This window comes from Cyrtonyx montezumae, unplaced genomic scaffold (genome assembly GCF_038088225.1).
Source record: "Cyrtonyx montezumae isolate F1298 unplaced genomic scaffold, pur_monq_1.0 scaffold_6, whole genome shotgun sequence".
Classification (NCBI taxonomy): Eukaryota; Metazoa; Chordata; class Aves; order Galliformes; family Odontophoridae; genus Cyrtonyx; species Cyrtonyx montezumae.
Genome location: NW_027072067.1, coordinates 3,760,617 through 3,779,596, shown reverse-complemented (window position 1 = coordinate 3,779,596; position 18,980 = coordinate 3,760,617). Strand labels below are relative to the sequence as shown.

The following is an 18,980-nucleotide window of genomic DNA, read 5'->3' as shown; positions in this document are numbered from 1 at the left end:
CAAAGTTTGCAGAAGGAGAGTCTGTTCTGTGGGTTTTTTGGTTTTGTTTTTTTCTCAGTATGTGACATCAATTGAGACACCAGAGATAAATGCTTAAATGTAGCACCTTGAAGTCTAGGCTTTGAAAACCTTTATAAACCTTCCAATTAGCCAAGCTTCACACGACTTCAGTGATGCAGGTAGCTGTTATCCCTAGCTTGCGGGTGGAAAATGGTGACTTGCCCAAGATTGCACCAGTGGCAGAGCTGCTAATAGAACTTGAGTTATATCTGTCCTTTCCGTAACCACTGAGAAATGTGTGTAGTCTAATCATGTGCAGGACCCCAGCTGCTTTTATGGGAAAATAAATGAAGAAGGGCAAGAGTAGTGTTCTGTTTAGAATGACTGAATTTGAAGAGAGAAGATAGCTGCACCTGGCCCTAAATGAATAGCTGTCCTTGCTTTCAGTACCATTTTGTCACTTCTTTGAGCATCGCATATTTTCTACGTGTGCCTGTTCAGACTAAAGGCCTCGCAGATGAGCTCTGAGTGAGGCAATGGCAGCTATTTCAGCATGAAGTCCAGAGGCTTTGCCTGCAGCAGCCCCATCAGCAGTTCAGTGACACAATCCCATGCAGTGAAGCTGCTGGGGTGCACGGCCCTTCCCTCCTGCTGCTCTGCTTGGGAGGCCTCAGAGCAGCGCAGGAGGAATTCAGCCTCAGTGCTCAGTGGCTGAGCAGCTCTCAACTAAGACTTTCTGTGCAAGCTCAGGAGAATTTAGTGCAGACCTCTTAAGCCCTGCAGCAAGACACTACAGACTCTGTTCGGCAAAGCCTTGGCTGATGCCTGATATGCCTCCCTACGTTGTTGAAAGAGAAACAGGCTGCATAATTTTCTTTTAAAGAATAAGGAACATAAGTAGAAGCACTGAAATGTAAAATGGATTTTCCCGTGCTAGCAGCCAATTTTGATACTCTGCACGTCAGTAACTTACAAGATTCTTCACAGCAATTAATGTAAGAGAACAAAGCACAGCCTAATTCAGAATAACTCGGGGTAGGAAACACCTTGCTTTTGTGGTTATGTGGAATAATCAAAGCCCTTTCTTTTCCTTCACAAAGGTGAAGTATTTAAGAAAGATGTAAATCACAGAATGGTTTGAGTTGGAGGGGATCTTAATGATCATCCAGTTCCAACCCCCCTGCCATGGGCAGGGCTGTCACCAACTAGGTCAGACTGCCCAGAGCCCCATCCAACCTGCCTTGCATGCCTCTGGCAATGAGACATCCATGACCTCTCTGGACATAATGTAGCCTTGATGCATTTTCTTGCATTTAAAATAAACTTTTAAGCATTTTTTGTGTGTGTTCTTTGAACTGAACATGCTTTTTGTTGTTGGAAATGGTTATCAATTATACAATTATACATATGATATATATCCCTGATGGGATAAGATCTGATGTGCCTTTCATTTTTAGAGCTGAGCATTATGTTCTTTGTTGCAGAATGCAGAAATCTACAAGCTGACATCGGAGCAGTACCAAGAGGCAGCCACCAAGGCAGAGGAATGGATAAAGTGAGAAACCATTTCTGCTCTTTTCTGCATTTCCAGTTGTGTTTTGTGATGCTGTGTGTAAAGCCACTGGACCATTTGGTAAACACTGTAAAGTTACTTCTTGTCACTTATTTAGGGGGATGGGGAGCTGTGTGTTGCCATCTTTTCTTGTTGTGCCAAGCTTGACAGAAATCAGCATAAAGTTTTTAGATCTTTCAATAGAAGAAGACGACTGAGGATGTGGACTAGAAAATCCAAGTAAAACAGGAGTATTTACCAGGCTCTTTAAAATACGTTGGAACATGTTTAATCTGCTCCAACTTTGACCCAATGTATTTAGCCCATTGCTGAAATGTATGAGCTAATGTATGTGAGAATGCAAAATGTGACTTCTAAAGGTTTTCATTGTCCATGGAAGAAGAAGATAAGTAGCTGAAATTGTGGCCATCTAGTTTTATATCAGATAGAGTTGTGGTTAGCATAAATGTTTTCTTAAAACGGGTGCAGTGATATTTCTGACCTCCTTAACTGGCCACGGTATAATTAGGGAACGTTTTGTATTTTTGCCCTGAGCATATTTAGTATCTAAATTCCATTTGTATTTGCCAGTAGTGTTACATGGCTTATTGTTCCACATTCTCTAACAGCTGTCAAAGAAATATTTTCTATAATTCCTTATTATTAATGAATCCAAAGCAATTATACTGTCATGAGCAACGCTCAGATCTCAGTTGGGTAAACAGTTGGCCAACATGCAGTAAACTGGAGTAGCAACATATGTAGTCCAGTTGGGTCCAGTCCAGATTGTATGATACTTAATTGCATAAATAGATTATATATCAGTGAGGAATATGTTAGTGGAGTGTACAGTATATTGTGCTGTCTTCATTTAAAATGAAGTTTGGCTGCCAAAGTATCGCATAACCTGTTGTAATTTCACATTTTTGTTTGGACAGTGAAGCAGTAAGTTGCTAAAGAAGCCAAAACAAGGCAGCTAACACATCACATTTATATTCATACTAATTTCCATAGCAGAATTCTTAAGTACAGTTTTAAAATAATTTAAAAATAATAATAATAATCCATAAAGTTCTGAGAATCTTTGATCAGTTGAGTTTTCTCTTAAATTTGCTTCTTCAGGGATGTGATCAAATGTTGTGAATAGATGTAACGATGTTCTGATCTTACCACTTTGTAAAGGAAGAGATGTAACCTTGGGTTATGCTCTTTACTTCCCATTACAGACTTTAACCTATTTTTACAATATTCTTGAGTTGAATTCCTGAGGTTTACTTTGTTCTAATTCTTGTGGAGATGAATAGTGGCGATGCAGGAGATGCTCTTGTGTCGGAAGTGTTTCTCATACAGATTGGTGGCTGTAGCCAGTGTAAGTGCCAATTGACTTTCTTTTTCATTCAAGGTTCAAAAAACAAGTTTTTTGGTTATGGGTCTCATGGTAGGAGGGGTGTGGGGGGGTCCCTTCCACTTTGAGTGCTTGGCATCTGCCAGTCCCTGGCTTCTGGCCTTAACTGTACACTGCTTTTCTGTTTGAATGACATATGAGCTTCACCTGTCATAAGGAGTCATATTCCTTGGGCTGTCTTCCTGACAGCCAAGAGGGACACCTGCCCTGCTGGAATTTCATTCTGAGAAAGGATAACATGGCTGGGGAGTGCTTTGAGAAGAGACAAGCTGTGTGACACTAGTAAAACTGAGGGGGCAAGTGAACATCATACTTCTGTTCCTTTACAGTGCAGGTTGTCAGCCATAACCAGGACTGCACTGAGCTACGTGTTGGAGTCCAGTCTCTAGGACTGATCGTGCCCTTTGATAACTGAATGTCAGGGAAGAATCATTGCTCAGTGCTGTCAGTCTGCAGTGTGTGTGTGACTCTTACAGCTGTATGCAGCCATCTTTCTCAAGATTGCCACCTCAGCATCCAGCATGCAGAAAACACGATGAGAACACCACGTGCATTAGGTGAGATCACCATACAGCTGGGTCAGAGTCAGGGGACCTTCCTTCGTGTGCTGGCATCTGTGCTCGTTTGGTAGGATTTGAAATTTGCTTGTTATGAGGACCTCTTTAGGCCCTGCACATTCAGATCTTCCTGCAGCCTGTTTGTAGTCATAAATTACAAGGTTCTGTGAATTTGGTGAAAATAATAATTTGCTCATCTTGTTTTGCAATTTCACATTAGACATACAGGCACAGTAAGTGCTAAGCTAGGTAAGACTGATTTATGCAGATCTAGTAACTTGGATGACACAAACTCCAGGAAAATTACATGAACTGGAATGTAACCAAATTATGAATGAAGCACGGGTCTGCCTGCTTGCAGTGCTGGGTTTCAACAGCTCCTGTGTTAGAAGCAGATCAGGAGTGGCATTTTTTTCTGTTTAATGAGGAAAATGCATTTCCATCCCATGGTTGTTTCATCCCATCTTTGTCTCAATGTGAACTCCTAGATGTGCCTCTGGCACCTGCCCATTGTGTTCCCAGTCTGCCCAGTATTTGCTGCTGTCTGCCACTGTGTATAAGCAGAGCTGACGGATGAAGGGAGGACTCGAGTTGTGTCTGTTTCCATAGTGAGTGCACCGTTTTTTCAGAGTCGGCATTGAAGCAAAGATAAGAAATACCTGAAACAAACAAACAAAAAAAAGCATTTTCTTGGCATTTATTGACTTTTGCAAACTCCTTTATCAACATCTGCAGCTCTGCACAAACAGTCAAGAGTTCTCTGGACTATTTTCTTTCCTCAATGATTATCAAGCGCTTCAGGATTTAAGAATACTGCACAAGCTATCTACCAGTAATGCTTTGCAGTGTGCCTGCGAGGTAGGCAGGTAAACCATCTGCATTTGTATAGGAATAGAAGTGAAGTGCTTGAGTGCAGAGCTTCATATTAAATCACTGACACAGTCATTAGCTCCAGCTTTCTACTTTGGGGCAGGATGCCTCCGTGGCCTGGCTGCCGTGACGTGCCTTGTTCCTCATCTCCTCACCTGAGCCCAGCCTGCTCCTGCATTCCTTCCACCTCAATGTCTTCTTCTTTGTTCTGTGCTCTGTCCAACCTCTTTCTTTCTCCCAGGAAGAAGATCCTAGCAACAAGAAACCAGCGAGCACAGCTTTCAGCACCTTAAGCAACTTGCCCTCGTTGCTTACATGCTGTGGTGAATTGGACTCCTGCCACGGACACATTGTCTCTATGATGTTGTTATAATTGATGCGTTATTATTTTTCTCTTTTGTTAACCATCAGAATTAGTCTGGGGACCTAGAACTTTTTTTTTTTCCCTTCCTTCCCTGTTTAGCAAACTGCACTTCAGTAACCACCCACAAAAGAAGCAGTGTGTAAATAAAAAGCCAGTGCTCCCCGCCCTTCGCTTCGTTCCACATCCTTTTCTCAGTGTTCATAGAGCCATGACTCAGACTGGGTTTAGAGAAGACAACTTGCTAATCCCCTCCCTGCTACAGAGAATAAAATGGCATTTCATTCCAAGCTCTATTAATGTGCTCGCTCCAGGGATAAAGCAGCACTCCCAAAAGGCAGTGGCCAAATTTTTTTTTCTGTTGCGTTGTCTTTGTCTTCCTTTGAGTGTTACATTTAGATTAGCTTCTGAGGATTAAATGTTATTACAGTCTCTGAATCTGTTAAGGGGGAGGGAAAAAAAAAAGCCATCAGTGAAGAGGTTATAGCTTAGTGCAGGCACTCTGGATTTATCCTCAGAATGTTGGTGGCGGGTTCTTTTTTTTTTTTTTAATAAAAAAATGTGATTTATTTTCTTTTGTGAAGGTCATATTTTATTTTTGTGGTTGTTAGGTTTGGTTGGAGGAATTAACATGGGTGGGGGACGCGGCTTGCTCTGAAAGGTAAAGCTATGGGAATGGAGTGAGGGGATTAGGAAGCTGTTAAAAGATACAGTTGTTCAGAAGTGAGTTTTTCCCTCTTGAGTTTCTCTCCCTGTAGCTTGCTGAACCCTCCCTGGGGCTGCTTACCGAGGCTGTGCTGCGTTGCATGTTGTGCTGAGAGAACGCTGTGTGCTCTGTTCTGCTGCCGAGGAGCGCGTAAAGAACATCGCTATCTTATCCTGATAGAGATCAGCCTTGAATCCAAGGCAGCTTTCCAGTGGGGAAAGTGCCAAAGAGATGCACTCCATGTGGGACTTGGTATTTAAGAGGTCTCTTTAATGGTCTTGAGATCTTTAAACTTAATGGACATCAGTATTTAAGATGATCGTGTTAGTACTCGCTGGTTTCTCTAAGTATCCTCCTGGGCTGAGCGTGGTGTTGAGAACCAAACTGACACAGTGGGGTAGGGGAGAAAATTCATAGATGGGCTGTCTGCTGCCATGAGGAATTTGTGGCTTGCTTTCAGGACTCGCAGAAATGAACGTTTTTATTGAATTGTGCAAGATTTCCTGAGACAGATGATCCCTCAATTAAAATGACGACAGTAACTGGAACCTAGACCTGCCTCTTCTTTTTATTTTCTCCTTCCTTTGTGTAGATCTGGGAAGTTCGTAAGATACTTACGTGGTGAAACAGGAGTTCATTAATTTTGATATCTGCCACAAAGCCCTATCTATTTCAACAGAGGGCTGTGCCCAGAAGTCGAGCTCTGAAATAGTTATTCTGTGGACAGTCATGAAGCCTAAGGAGAAGAAGGGTAAAGACATAATAGTTTTCAAACAAAATTGCTTTGAGATTTCTCCTATCGTTAGATTAGATAGATGATTAGTTCAGCCTTGAAATTAAGAGCCCCTGCAATAGGGATTTCAGAATTTTCAGGGATAAAAAGCGGTGATTAGTGCTTAGAGCTTGTCCTCAGCCTTATCTGTCACTGAAATGATTATATCTGGCCCAAAAATGTTTGCCCCATCCCAGTCTCATTCTTCCCTCAGTGCTTGCTTTGTGTCAGTTGTTATTCCATCTGTGGCTATTCTGCTCCATGTAATCTTTACTTAAAGAGATGAGTTATTAGTTGAAGCTTTGCTGTTTCTCACGTTTGTGAAGTTGGTCTTTATGGGACGTAGGAATATGGCTGACAGTGACCATTTTCTGTGGAGTTACTTTAACAACAGGTAAGAGAGTAGGTGGGTCAGTTTTGACTTCGTGCCACTGCATGTGGTGTGAATATTTCTGGAAGAAAGCCTTTTGGGACTTTGTGAAACAGAACTGAAATTGATTTTGACTCATTTACATTAGCGTGTAAACATTTTCCTTACTAATTGTGGAAGGCCTGTTGTTAAGCAGCTGTCTACCAGTGCATTGATTTCCAGGCGTTGTGTTGCTCCTCTACTACTTTAGGAACGTGGTTTGTGGTGACAAAAGTCAAATACTTGTAACAGAGTTGTGCAAACGTACCAGTTGAGCCAGATTATCCCTTTTTTTTTTTTTTTGGACTGATCTTCAGCTGAAAAAATGTATGAGATTGCTTGCTTGCTCTATCCAACTGTTGTGTATTCTTTTTGCAGCCTTCTTGGGGATTACTAAGCTGCTGCTTCGAAGGAAGGGCTTTCCTCTTGCCTGCTTAGTAAGATGATGTGCTGTTCTGCTGTTCACAGTATCATCTTTCCTTTTATGCACGTCGAGGAATGAATAATAAATCAGTCCAATGAACTGAGATTGCAGTTCAGTTAGTGCTGAAAAAACTGGTGTGAAATATTAATATATCGTTTCAAAACGGTAAGAGTATTTCTTCAAAGGTGTGTAGGTAGAACTTGGGAGTTTATAACATAAAACCCGAATAGCAAAGGAAGAGGTGCCAAAGAGACTCTGTAGTCTATTAGGGATGGTTCTATTACTATCGATTTTTACATGGAAACTGCTTGTATTCTTCTCTAACGTTGCCATTATAAAACTCTTACATCAGGGTTTGTTGGCAGGCCGAATCCAGATTGTTTTCAAAAGTGTGGATGTTTGGGCAGCTGTTAAAACTCAGGTGTACTGTGTGCATCGGAGTACATGAAATGTTTCAGCTCAAAACTCTTCATTCTGGAGAATGCAGGGGAAGTAGAAGCCGATCACTGCCCTTGGTTCAGTGGTCACCATTCCTGTGGATGGTGGCATGAAAATTTCTCCATGTTTCATAGTATTTTGAGTATTTACATGTAATAAGTCCACACTGAAGTTTGGAAGGCCTTTGCATCTCAGCTCCCATGTTCCCCTTGGCTTCAGTTCGGAAAAGGTATTGTGAATGTTAATTAATGATCCACGTAAACTCACCCCATGCTTTTTTGCCCCTGCCCTCCTGCACGTGTGCTGCATGGGGTGGTCAGGACGTGGGGCTGCTTTGTAAAGGATGGAGGCTATATTTGTCTGGGGAAGCTTTCTGAAAAGAATGGTGAATTAAAGATGTCAGAAGCAATAATGCCTGAGAAACCACTTATTACCAGTGAATTAATGACTTGTTTACTAATTAGGAGCCTAAAGCGGAGTTGAGGTAACACTCCGTTCAGTTTGGTCATTAATTCACTAACAAGTGATTTCAAGGGCAGTGCTGCTATTTTGAACAGTAATTGTGTTCTTGGTTTGGGATTATACGCTTTGTGCAAAATGTCTTTGCTGTTGAGTCAGCCTTATCCTGGAGGGATGATAGGAGAGACCAAAGGCAAGTAGATGGGGGAAGTTGGAAGGGAGAAGTAGTTTGTTCTGTAGGTCAGAGTTTGTGTCTTCATCTGCTGAGGACATAACTGGAGCTGCAGGACAGTGCCATTCTGCACAGCAGAGGTTGGTGGTGTTTGGTGTTACTGGCTGATGAGAGCAAGGTCCTTCCCTCTCTTCTAAAGGGACATCCCCACCGTCAGATGTGGTTTGGTGTCTTACTTTTGTATTTCTTTAATTGGTGTGATTTTGATAATTCGTGAGGTTGCCCTTGCAAAACTTGTTCCTAGGTTAAAGGGATCCCGTCAGCTGTGGAGCTCAGATCAGGATGCTCAGCCCTACAGCCTGAGGACCTCACAGGGATTTGCTTCCTATTCTTTTCTTTCCTTTTGCTTGCTAGCTCTGGAAGTATCTCCTGTGTGCCTCTCTGGGGCTTATGCACACCACATCAACCAGAAGTGGAGCTCATTTGGCTCCCAAAAGGGACATTTATAAGACAGGGACACTTGCTCGCTTGGGGTTGGACACTGCTTCCTCAGAGAAACCGTCTCAGTGTTATGTTCCCATGGGCTGAACCTGACCACGAGTGGCAGTGGAGCAGCTCGAGGTAGGCACTGTTCTCATTAACTCACCTGTTCTCTGCATTACCTAGGTTATTTTTGTAAGGATTTCTTTCAATTCTCAGAGAACTTACTGAAATAATATTCATTTTAAAACAAACAAAATATCCCAACCTCCCCACTCCCTTCGTCGGTGAAAGCCCCATTCCTGCTGCTCTCTGGGGGATGAGGAGCTGCCTAATGAAGATCTTGCTGAGTCAGTACTCAGCAAATTGCACAGCATGCTGAGAGGGGACACTGTGGCTTTGAAGATCAGAGCATGTGCAGAGAAGGGGATTTATAATAAGGTGGATGCTGAGCTTCAGATCCCACCTGAACCCTTAATGCTGGTGGCTTGGTTCCCTTCTGTCTCCGCATCGTCAGCAGGTTGCACCCTGCTCTCAGTGCAGAACATCCTGTTGGATTCATGTTTTTGTCCATCACTAGGGCCCCTCTGTGTAGTCTGGTGTGTAACTAAAAGGGCTCAGTACAGTGCTGAGTGACATTTAAGGAAAGTAACTGCTGCTTAAATGAGTGGCCAGGGTTTCTTTTTGAAAAGAACATTTCCTTCGCAGTCTGACATCATTACAAGATCATCCTGCATAGGAACAAATTACTGCAGGCGTCTGTCCCTCATGTCTTGTGGTTGTATGAAATTAGCATAACAGATACTCAGTTACATAAGAGTATTTTTAGGAGGGGGTTTCATGTACCTGAAAAGATGGGGCCAGTGTTCTTTCAGCAGTCGCTTCCCCAGGAAGCGTGGCGTTACAGCATTATCACAACCCAAAAATTCTTAGGGCTGCTGCTGTGTTTGCTTCCTGACCCGAGTTCTTAACTGTTTCTTAGATGATGTTTTTTTATCTTAAGAAAGAACATCCCTATTCGGGTCACTTGTTGGGCTGTGTGTTGTTTTCAGATTCAGTTATTGCTTGCTATATTGCTTTTCTGCCTTGTGGGAGCTGAGCCAGCTTCCTTTCTGATTCAGAGAGCTCCTTCCAGCAACAAGATTCTGACTCATTCCTGCTTGGCTTCCAGAGACCGTTTTGCTGCTAACTTTAGGCTCTTCATCTTTGCTAGTCAACTTTTAGTAGTTTGGCAAAAATGGTGCATGGCTTTGTTGGGCAGGAGATCCAGTTCTGTAAACTTCTGTATCTCTTGGCAAGGCAGCCAAGAGACTGCAGTTTTCCTTTCATCTTCCAAACTGACAGTTTCTTGTAACTCGGTATTCTACCATCATAATCAGTAAAGAATTCACATCCATGTACGCTGAAATGATCTACTTGTAGGGAAAAATCTCTCATTATTTCACACCGTTTGCCATCTGCCATGCAGAATGCTAATAGGGATGATTAGTGATTGGGTTTGCAGGTTTGGTGGGTATTGCCACTTCCAATAAGCAAAACATATAGCCCATCACCAGTGCCTGTGACTGAGTAAGGCAGCTAAATGTGGAAGAAGCTGCATCCTTACAAATAAATATAAAGCTTTTTAAGGTGGCTTATGGCTTAAATGGGGAAGGGCTACTCACATGTGAGGTTAAACCATGTAGGAGAGTTTGTGTTGCCTTGGAGTAAGTAAGGTAGAGAGCTGGAACCTGCAGTGCATGGGTAATACAGTTTCTTTGCATGGATGTCATCTGTGAAATAGAGAGTACAGACTCTCCATGACAGCACTGACTTGTGTGAACGTTCCGAAATCAGGTGTTACACAAAACCCTTAAATATTAATTATATTCCACCTCAGTCTGTGGGTTTAAAACGTTGTTGTTTTTTCCTAGAGAAAACGTGGTTAGGTTAGATTGCCTTCTGTGATGGGGTTCCAGCAGCACAGTGGCACAACAGGTTGCTGACACTGTTGAGATTGGGACGTTTGTTTTTACTGTTGTTCTCAGTGATAGAATCTAATTAGTCACACAGAAGATTTCAGAACAGCTGACTATCTGTGGTTGGAAGGAAAGGAGTTATGTCCTGGAAAAGACAAGGGTGCACCGAGTGCACAGATTGCAGTGGGGAATTGAGGTGGCAGCTTCAAATGCTGTCAGAAGAGGAACGGAGGTTGGGGAGTATTTGAGTGACGAATTTTCTAATTTGCATGGAAACTCTGATTTATTTCATAAATATGTATTTGTTAGGCTTTTCCATGGACAAGGTAGGGGAAGAGAGAAGCTGGTGACCTGCTAGTGAAGTGCAGCTGTGGAGAAGGAGAAAGAGAGAAGAAATGCTGCGCTGTGCAGTAATGTGTTGCAGACAGTATGAAAAGACATGGGAAGGATGTAGGATTGCAACTACCAGCTGAAATGTGGAGGTAGTGCCCTTGTTCTTAAAACTGTCATGAGGTTTCACCCTTCCTTTTAATCCAAGCCCTTTATGAAGTATGTTATCTCTACAAACAGGGTATTCCATACAGATCAATGGCAAAGCTGTTGAACAGTGCTTTGAATATGTGATGCTGATCAGAGGTGTCTCCTTCCTGATAATGTTAGTTTATTCTTGTGAGGCATGCAGTTTGTTTGCACTATGCTAGGTTATGTGGCTTAGACAGTACTGATTTTTTTTAATTAGATATTTGGATAATCTATCAGTAATCTTCCATCTATTATTTCTGTCATCAGGCAGCTGCAAAATGACTCTTCCCTCTTTCGTTCAAGCCATGTTACCAAGCTGACATGCAGGGTCAGGGAATCCCATAGGCTGCAGCGAGGCCATGGTGTTTGCTTTGTGATAGCACAACATCCTGTAGCCTGCAATGGAAGTCTGCTTTCTTGGCTGTTTGTTCTGTGCTGATGAGTTTGTTATATGTGAATGAAATGCTTCAATTGTGTTTAATTTTCTGCTGTAAATGTCAAGGATGCAGTAATGAGAGAGGATGGAACCTTTCTATTCACTGTGTATTGCATCTGTCTGGAGTTATTTTCCTGACATGTTAAAGAGGAGCCATCAGAGCCAACTGCTACCCAAGGGAGAATGCAGTTTTACAGGTCAGTTAACCACTTAGCGCTTTCGTATATGTACGGTGCAGCACACCACATTTGTGACCAAACATCACTGAGCTTAGTCTGAAATCCATCTGGCTACACAACCATGCTAACCAACTGTTTGACACGTCTCTGACTCCTTTCTGACACACAGAAACTGCTGCGTGCGTGCGTGCCCTGGGCTTTGCTCTCAGTGCAGCCCGTGAGCTTTGTTGCTGATCTCTGAGGCTGTCTGCACTGTAGTTACGGTGGTGATTAATGTGGTTTGCTCAAGTTAGCTCTGACACTGGTTGCAGTCAAATAGTGCAGCAGAAAGCAGGTAATCTGGTTATTGGGTTTTGCAGCCCACAGGAAATTCGAGGTTGCTGCACCGTGTTGGCCACTTCTGTAGTGGAGCAAGCTATTCTAAAGTTGGCTTGTACAAGAAGCCCTGGGTGTCTTTGGGTTTTGCTTTGAGTAGAGGTGTCTCTGTGTCTAGGTTTAGATACCTTCAGTCTCTGTCGTAAGTTTTTTCTCAGCTTGAATGGTTTCCCAGAGTAAAAGGTAAAAAGAGAATCTTGCCTCTAATTCCATCTGGAATTGCTGTTCTTCCCAGTAAAGCCAAGTGACGGCGAGGTACTCACTGTGGATTTTGGACTAGCTTAAGGAGCTGTCAAGTCCTAAAGCTTTCGAGTTCTATCTCTACTTGGCTAGTCTGATTTTTCATCTGGGTGGAAGTAAGTAGCAAATGCATACACATCTTCCAACTTTCCCTTGCTTTCCAATACCGAGCCCATAATTCTGCTTCCAAAAAGGGAAGCTGTCAGCAGCAATGAGCTGGTAGCCATCGTGCTATGCTTGAAACCTGCCTGTGGGATCTGTGTACTGATGATACTGCCTTAAATTGGTTCTTGAAATAAGTTTGTGTGTTTGTCTTTGAGAGCTGTGCGGCTCCTTGATTAATTGATGGACATTTAGACCAGCACTCTGCTCACTATTGCAGCACTTATGATGGAAATTCTTGAAGAACCTTGCTTTAACCTCCCAGATGCTCAGCACTTTTTCATGGGGTTTATATCCACATAGAAGTGAATTTGCCAAGACAAATGAATGCAGTTATTGACTGGAGCAGCCGTTACCTGCCGCTGTTGAACAGTTAGGAGAGGGTTAAGAAGAAAACCTCTTCTGAGCCACTAGATTGGCCCTGACTAAGATGAATGTCTAATTCACTCCCAGCGTCCTTACTGCTGCCAGTAATAAAAAGCTTGCTTCACATATTCACCCCACTGCAGACGTTTCTCTTAAATTAAATATCAAGAGGACATATAATAGCACGATTCCACACCAAGCCAATATTATCAGATTGATGTCAGCAGTGATAATAGAAGAAGGATAAGTTGATGGGATTTCATTTGTTAAATAAAGTAAAGGGAATACGCAGCGATCGAGAGGATTTGGTAACTCTTGGTGTGTCGAAATGCAGCACGATCACACTCGTTCCATCTTACCTCAAGGGATAGCAGAGAGAAGGATACCCTTTGTTTCATGTTAAGAAAACCCATCCCTTCTTTTCCAGACAAAGACCTGATTTAGACCCTTCAATGGGAGGGGGAGAGGAAGGTCTGAAATGATGGCTTTTGTGTGTTCGTAGCCTTCTGTCCCATTGCACAGCAGAGAGGCTGAGGATTTTCTCCACTGTGACTGGGGAGCCACTGCTAATGAGTTTTATTTCTAGATTAATCCTTTTTTTTTTTTTCCCTACCTGTAATCTTTTCTCCTTTCCTCTTCCTTGATCATGTATTATTGTTTTAATCTTTCATATTTTGTGTGCCCTGCATTTATATCTAGGGTATAGTCAGAGCTCGATTCCTGTAGTTTCTTGTCTGTGGGTATTTTCCTACCCTCTCACCCAGACCTTTTCCTTTTCCTTTCCCTTTTTTTTTTTTTGGTCTTCTGTAAATGAGCCTCCTGCATCTGTTTTCATAATAGCAGTAGCAATTACAATGCATTTTATTTTAGACAGAGGCTAATTGCCTACCTTTCTTCGTGGTAGCATATTATGCTTAAAACTGTGACCCACTTTAGAAGAAAGGTCGAAGCTTACTGTTCATCTGCTCTTTCTGTATTCAAACCTCATCCCTTCTCCACTGTCTTCTTTCCCCTTCATTGTTTAAAACCCTCCAGCAACAAAGCATTTACCAAGAGCAGTGTCCTGAAGTTGTTTTTATTCTGAAGGTTAGATACTGCCCATAGCCTTGAGCTGAAGCTCTCCCTCTTTCTGAATCCAGCATACCATGCCCTCAGCCAAACTGTGCTCCATTGGACTTGGATGTCTTGCACAGCCCTGGACTGTGCAGGATGTGCTTCCTTGTGCTGGGCTTACGTTTCTTGCCCCTGTATTTCACAGGTCACACCACGTGCTGGGTCACAGGGGCACTCGTCTGAGCTTCCTGCTCCCCAAGTGAGATGTCGTCCTCTGTAGGATTTAGCTGGTGTGTTTGAACTTCCAGTTCGTTTGCAAATGCACTCATAAATGGATTTGTGGGATTTGTATTGATAATTACATCAGCTGACTTCGTGCTACGTTGATTAGATTCTCTAAATCTCTTTTGAGAAGGTGGTACGACTGATGCAAAGCTAGAGTTTCTCCACAATACTCGTGCTGTTCGGTTCCGATCAGTCCAGGCTGCTTTCCCTCCCCCAGCTCTCTGTGTGAAAATTACAAAATGCCCTTCAGTTTAACATGGCTGAGTTGAAAAAAAACCTAATTTTAAAAGTCTTAACTTCTCCAATGAATTGAGGGATTTGATGGTATTTCCTGACCTGGTATTGTTTGGTATCGTTTCCACAGTCTCACTGATTTGATTAGAGTGATATTAAAGTTAGTGACAAAGCAAAATGCCAATATTATGAGTTTTTGATGCTCTCTCTGGTTTCTTTTCTATTCCAAGACTTGAAGATTTTTTTTGGAATATGGATTTTCAGAGGCTTTAAAGGTGATTTGCTACGGAACATAGAAATTACTAATGCATGCCTGCCTCTGGGGACTGCGTGTGAAACAAGTTTCTTCTAAAAGCTGTAGGGTTAGGGTGAAAAAGAAGTCTTATTTTGGTGGCTTTCTGATCCAAGCATCAGTGTTTCTGTGTGGCTGTCACACTGTTGCTGGTAAATTCTTAGTTAGAATCATAGGACCCTCAGAGTTGGAAGGGACCTTTAAAGGCCGTCTAGTCCAGCTCCCCTGCGGTGACCAGCTCAGTCAGGCTGCCCAGGGTCTGATCCAGCCTCACCTTGGAAGTCTCCGGGAACTGGGGCATCAACCTCATCACTGGGCAGCCTGTTCCAGTGCCTGTTTGTGTATGTTGTGGGGTATGACCGAGGACTGAAGTATTGTTTGGAGTATGCCTCATCGATAGTGTTGCTGATACAGATGGTTTCTTTTTTCTTCTGTTGTCAGTTCCACTTGCTTTCCTTACAAAAATGAGTGTGATTTGGAAATCCCTATCTGTGGTCTCCAGAAAACTCGCTTCAAGATGTCATGTTTCTTAGAGATCTCTTACACCAGGAATAGGTGGCGTTTTCTTCCTACCTGATGGGAAACGCTATTGCAGACTGAGTGTCTGTTGTTACTGTGGAAATGAGTGCAGCATCGTATGGCATTCGTGTCTGCTTGTAACGTCAGGTGCCTTGGAAAGAAGTGCATTTGATCTTTGAGCACAGATCTCTTTAAGCACATTGAGGCAGGGAATTTAAGGAATTAAGTGGATTTATGATTTAGAGGGCGGTGTCTTAGTGCTGCTACTCCTAAGCACATGCTCTCTGCTGAAATGTACTGTGGCAGTTCTGCTCCAAATTCCTGCCATTTGTGTCTGCCTGTCTGTGCAGGCAGCTGATGACAGTGCTGGTACTGTGCTTGTGCCACTGTGGCTAGGATTGTTTTACAATGACCTTCTCTTTATTGGTGCTGTTGCTGAAGGTGTGCCATATGTACACATGCACATGATAGTCCAAGAACATCATCCATAGTTGTTCTTGAGTAGCTGTCAGCACTGCTTGTGAGGTATGAGTACTAATTGCTTCAGAAATGCAAAGAAGCAGATACCTGGTCTTGCTATTATTCTGTTTGTTTATACTTAGTTACCAGGGGAATTTTGGAAATGTTTTAATAGATGAGAATTGAGTAGGTAGAGGTAGCCCATTCGGCAGGTCCATTCAGTTCCTAGTCAGTCTGCTGTAGATCTGATGCAAGCCCAGCCAGAATTCCTGACCTGCCAAAGATTTGCAGTATGACTGGGGGAAATTGTTGAACCTCTTGGAATTGGTTTTTCTTAACTGTGAAGGAGACGTGGTATTTTATCTATGAGTAAAACAGCCTCCCACACTGACCTAGTAAGAATATGTTCCATCTTTCTGCTTAGTACTGTGGCTTTTTCAGCTCGAAGACATCGTTGGTCATTTAACCCACTTTGGTGATTGCTGCTCCTACTGGTTTCTTTATTTTTTAGAACTGAGTGATTCCAACGCAAGATTGGAGTGTGTGCTGCCAGTGAATTGATAGTCAGTAGCTGAAAACTCCCCTTTGCACATCTTTCTGTTCTTGTTCTGCCTGCAGGAGGAGGAACACCGATCCTGTCTGTGCAAGCCTGCAGTCTGAGATTCTGAAGTGCTACCAAGAAAACCAGCATGAAGTGCTCAAATGCTCGGAGCTGGCTAAGGAGTATCAGCGCTGTGTCAGTGCAGCTCAGAAGGTAATAAAAGCTTCCCTGATACACTTGCTGGCTTTGCTGGCTTGTTCTGCATAGTGTTTGCTTCTGGGAAATGTCTCTGAGGTCTGTGGTGTCCTTCAGTCTAATTGGGAGGTACACTGGAGGCAGATTTTCCTCAGGATGCACTTCTGCCCATTCACATTGATCCAGTGCTGCCCAGTCTCGCTGTGGTATGTCCCAGCTTGCTTCCCATCAGTGCTCCTGTGGTGCTGAGCTGCCTCCAAAACAGTAATATGGATGCTCCTAGGCTTCGAAGTCTGCCACAATGATTTCCCCACATTTCACCTTCTTGAATGCAGTGTTCTGTAGTAGATGGTAGTCTCATCTATTTTGCCAATATTAGCAACGTTTTGAACAGTCTCTAAACATCCTGCTTCCATTAAGTGACCTCATAATTATCAGTCTTTCTTTTCCTGTCTGCATGGGGAAAACTTGTTAAGTGGCAAAGCTGCTGCCTCTGGAAGGACCTTCATGCTCCTGAAAGCTGTTTGTGTTGTGCAGAGGTCCAACAAGCCATTACGGCTCTGCCCTCAGAGATGCAGAGCACTCCTAGCTTCTCTTGATGCCTTAGTACAGTGTCTGCCGAGCACCTTGGAAGAATCTGTGGCTTTGAAAGCAGGTGAAGGAGAAAGGAAAAAGGAAGCATTTGGATGTTACAACTTGGATATGATCTTGGGAAATGTGTGTGATAAGACATAAGGTAATGTCTGGAGCGTAAGGGATGCTGTTCCCCACGTGAGAATTCAGTGGGTCAGATGTCCCTCGAGGGCAGACTTCTTTTTTGATTATAAAATAAAATCTGTAAAGGGTTTTGAGACTATAGTAGGGTGGGTTTGGGGAAGGGATGGAGCCTTCTGGGAATAGAAAACTGAGACTCCTCTCTTGGGATTATTAATGTGAAGGCAGAGGGTGGGGGAGGTGGAGATTTCATAGAAGCAGTCTTTCTCTGTCGCATTAGCATTGTGAGGGGAAGCTGTATGCCTGATTTAAGTATAACATGAAACAAGCTGCCAGCCGGCTCCCAGAAGAAGCCCGACAGAAGGAGATGGGAAAATTGTCAGGATATATTAGACCAAATGTTGTTGCTAGTCCTGGTGGAATTTTTTTCCTTCCTGTTTACAAAGAAGGTCTTTGTATGTCTGCAAATCAGCAAGGTTAAAGCTGCCAGGGAAAGGGCTTTTCTCTGATATCTTTAAAGTCCCCAGCTCCCAAAACATGTGGTTTCTTTTTCTTTCTTAGCTCTAAAGTGAAGTGGTGCCTTCGCTGCTGCACAGTCCGTGCCCTCTGTTGCTGTGTGTGGAGCTCTGGTGCATCGGCTGCCAGGCTCTGTTACCTGAAGCTTCCTCCCTGCCTCCTGTAAATCAGCCTCGTAGCCTTTTCGGTGGAGTATATCTTTAGCAAATGCATTTACCAATACATCTTTATTGCATGCAGTGCGGGCGGAATGTGATTACCAAAGAAGACAGATTGCATTAAACTTCAGCATATTTGCAAGCTGCGGCTCCAAGCCGCCTGAGAAAGGGGCTGGGATGCTGCCAGCCCTGAGCCCCAGCCCGGCGTTATTAAAGAGCAAATTGGAAGCTAAATGACTGGTAACAGCAGAGGGCAGTGAAAGATCCTATTAACTTGGAGCTTGCTTAGATTTGTGTAGTGTGGGTTTCTCTTTATTTCCTTGGCATGTTTTCTTTATAAACTGAAGAAACTTGGAGTGTTCAGGGATTATTTTTTTCCCCCCCCCACTCTTTTGGAAAGTTCCTGGAAGAAGCGGTGCACAGGACACAGACTTGCTGTGGATGATGACAGTGTGACAGAGAATCTCCTTGCTACACTCTAAAAAGGGGAAGGAGAAACTGAGGCACAGGTAGCTGAACCTTGCAGCTGGATACAGGCATGAGAGGGTTTGCAAGTGTAAACCCAAATAAGATGTGTGCGAGGCAGAACATCTCCTGTAGTTTCCTTTATCCCAGGACAGCTCAAGCCCTGACAATTTCCCTCAGTGCTCTTTGACTCCTGAGATATATATGTAGTGATCACAAGCTGTTGTGCTTTTTCCTGGACTACGAAACTCCCTCCTCCCTTTCCTATTTAAGCTGTTATTTTTCTTTAAGTTTAAATTAGCAGCATCTTCCACCAAATGGCTTTTTGTCTCACGCATTCCTCATTTGGGTTGGAGGAATGTGGGAAAAGAGGGGTCAGAATCTCTTGATTTCTTGGTTGTTTTGTTTTTATTTTTGTTTTTTTTAAACAGAATTTGTTTGCTATTACAGAAGGATGTTGTAATCAAAGCTGGATGTGGGACTTCAGCTCCCTTGCACGCTGGTGATTTGTTCTTCTGCTTTTCACTAAAGATTTTATAAGGCTTGGTGAATATTCTTTAATGAAGCATCTGGTTCTCTGCAAGTTCTTTTTGATGGCTGGTAAAATGTCTTCAAGGCATGGATACATTAGACTCAGAGAAAGCAAGCTCTGGATTCCGAGGCTGAAAATTACAACTTATAGTGGATGACTGTAATTCCTTGCATC

General features: G+C 43.0%; 1 protein-coding gene across 1 annotated transcript in view; it reads left to right on the top strand.

Moving 5' to 3' along the window:
* Window positions 1-18,980, top strand: part of CHCHD6 (coiled-coil-helix-coiled-coil-helix domain containing 6) — a 96,951-nt gene that overhangs the window by 50,111 nt on the left and 27,860 nt on the right. Inside the window, exons 7-8 of the mRNA XM_065749270.1 lie at window positions 1,485-1,555; window positions 16,304-16,439. Coding sequence (XP_065605342.1) covers window positions 1,485-1,555; window positions 16,304-16,439 — 207 coding nt within the window. The remainder of the gene's footprint in view (window positions 1-1,484; window positions 1,556-16,303; window positions 16,440-18,980) is intronic.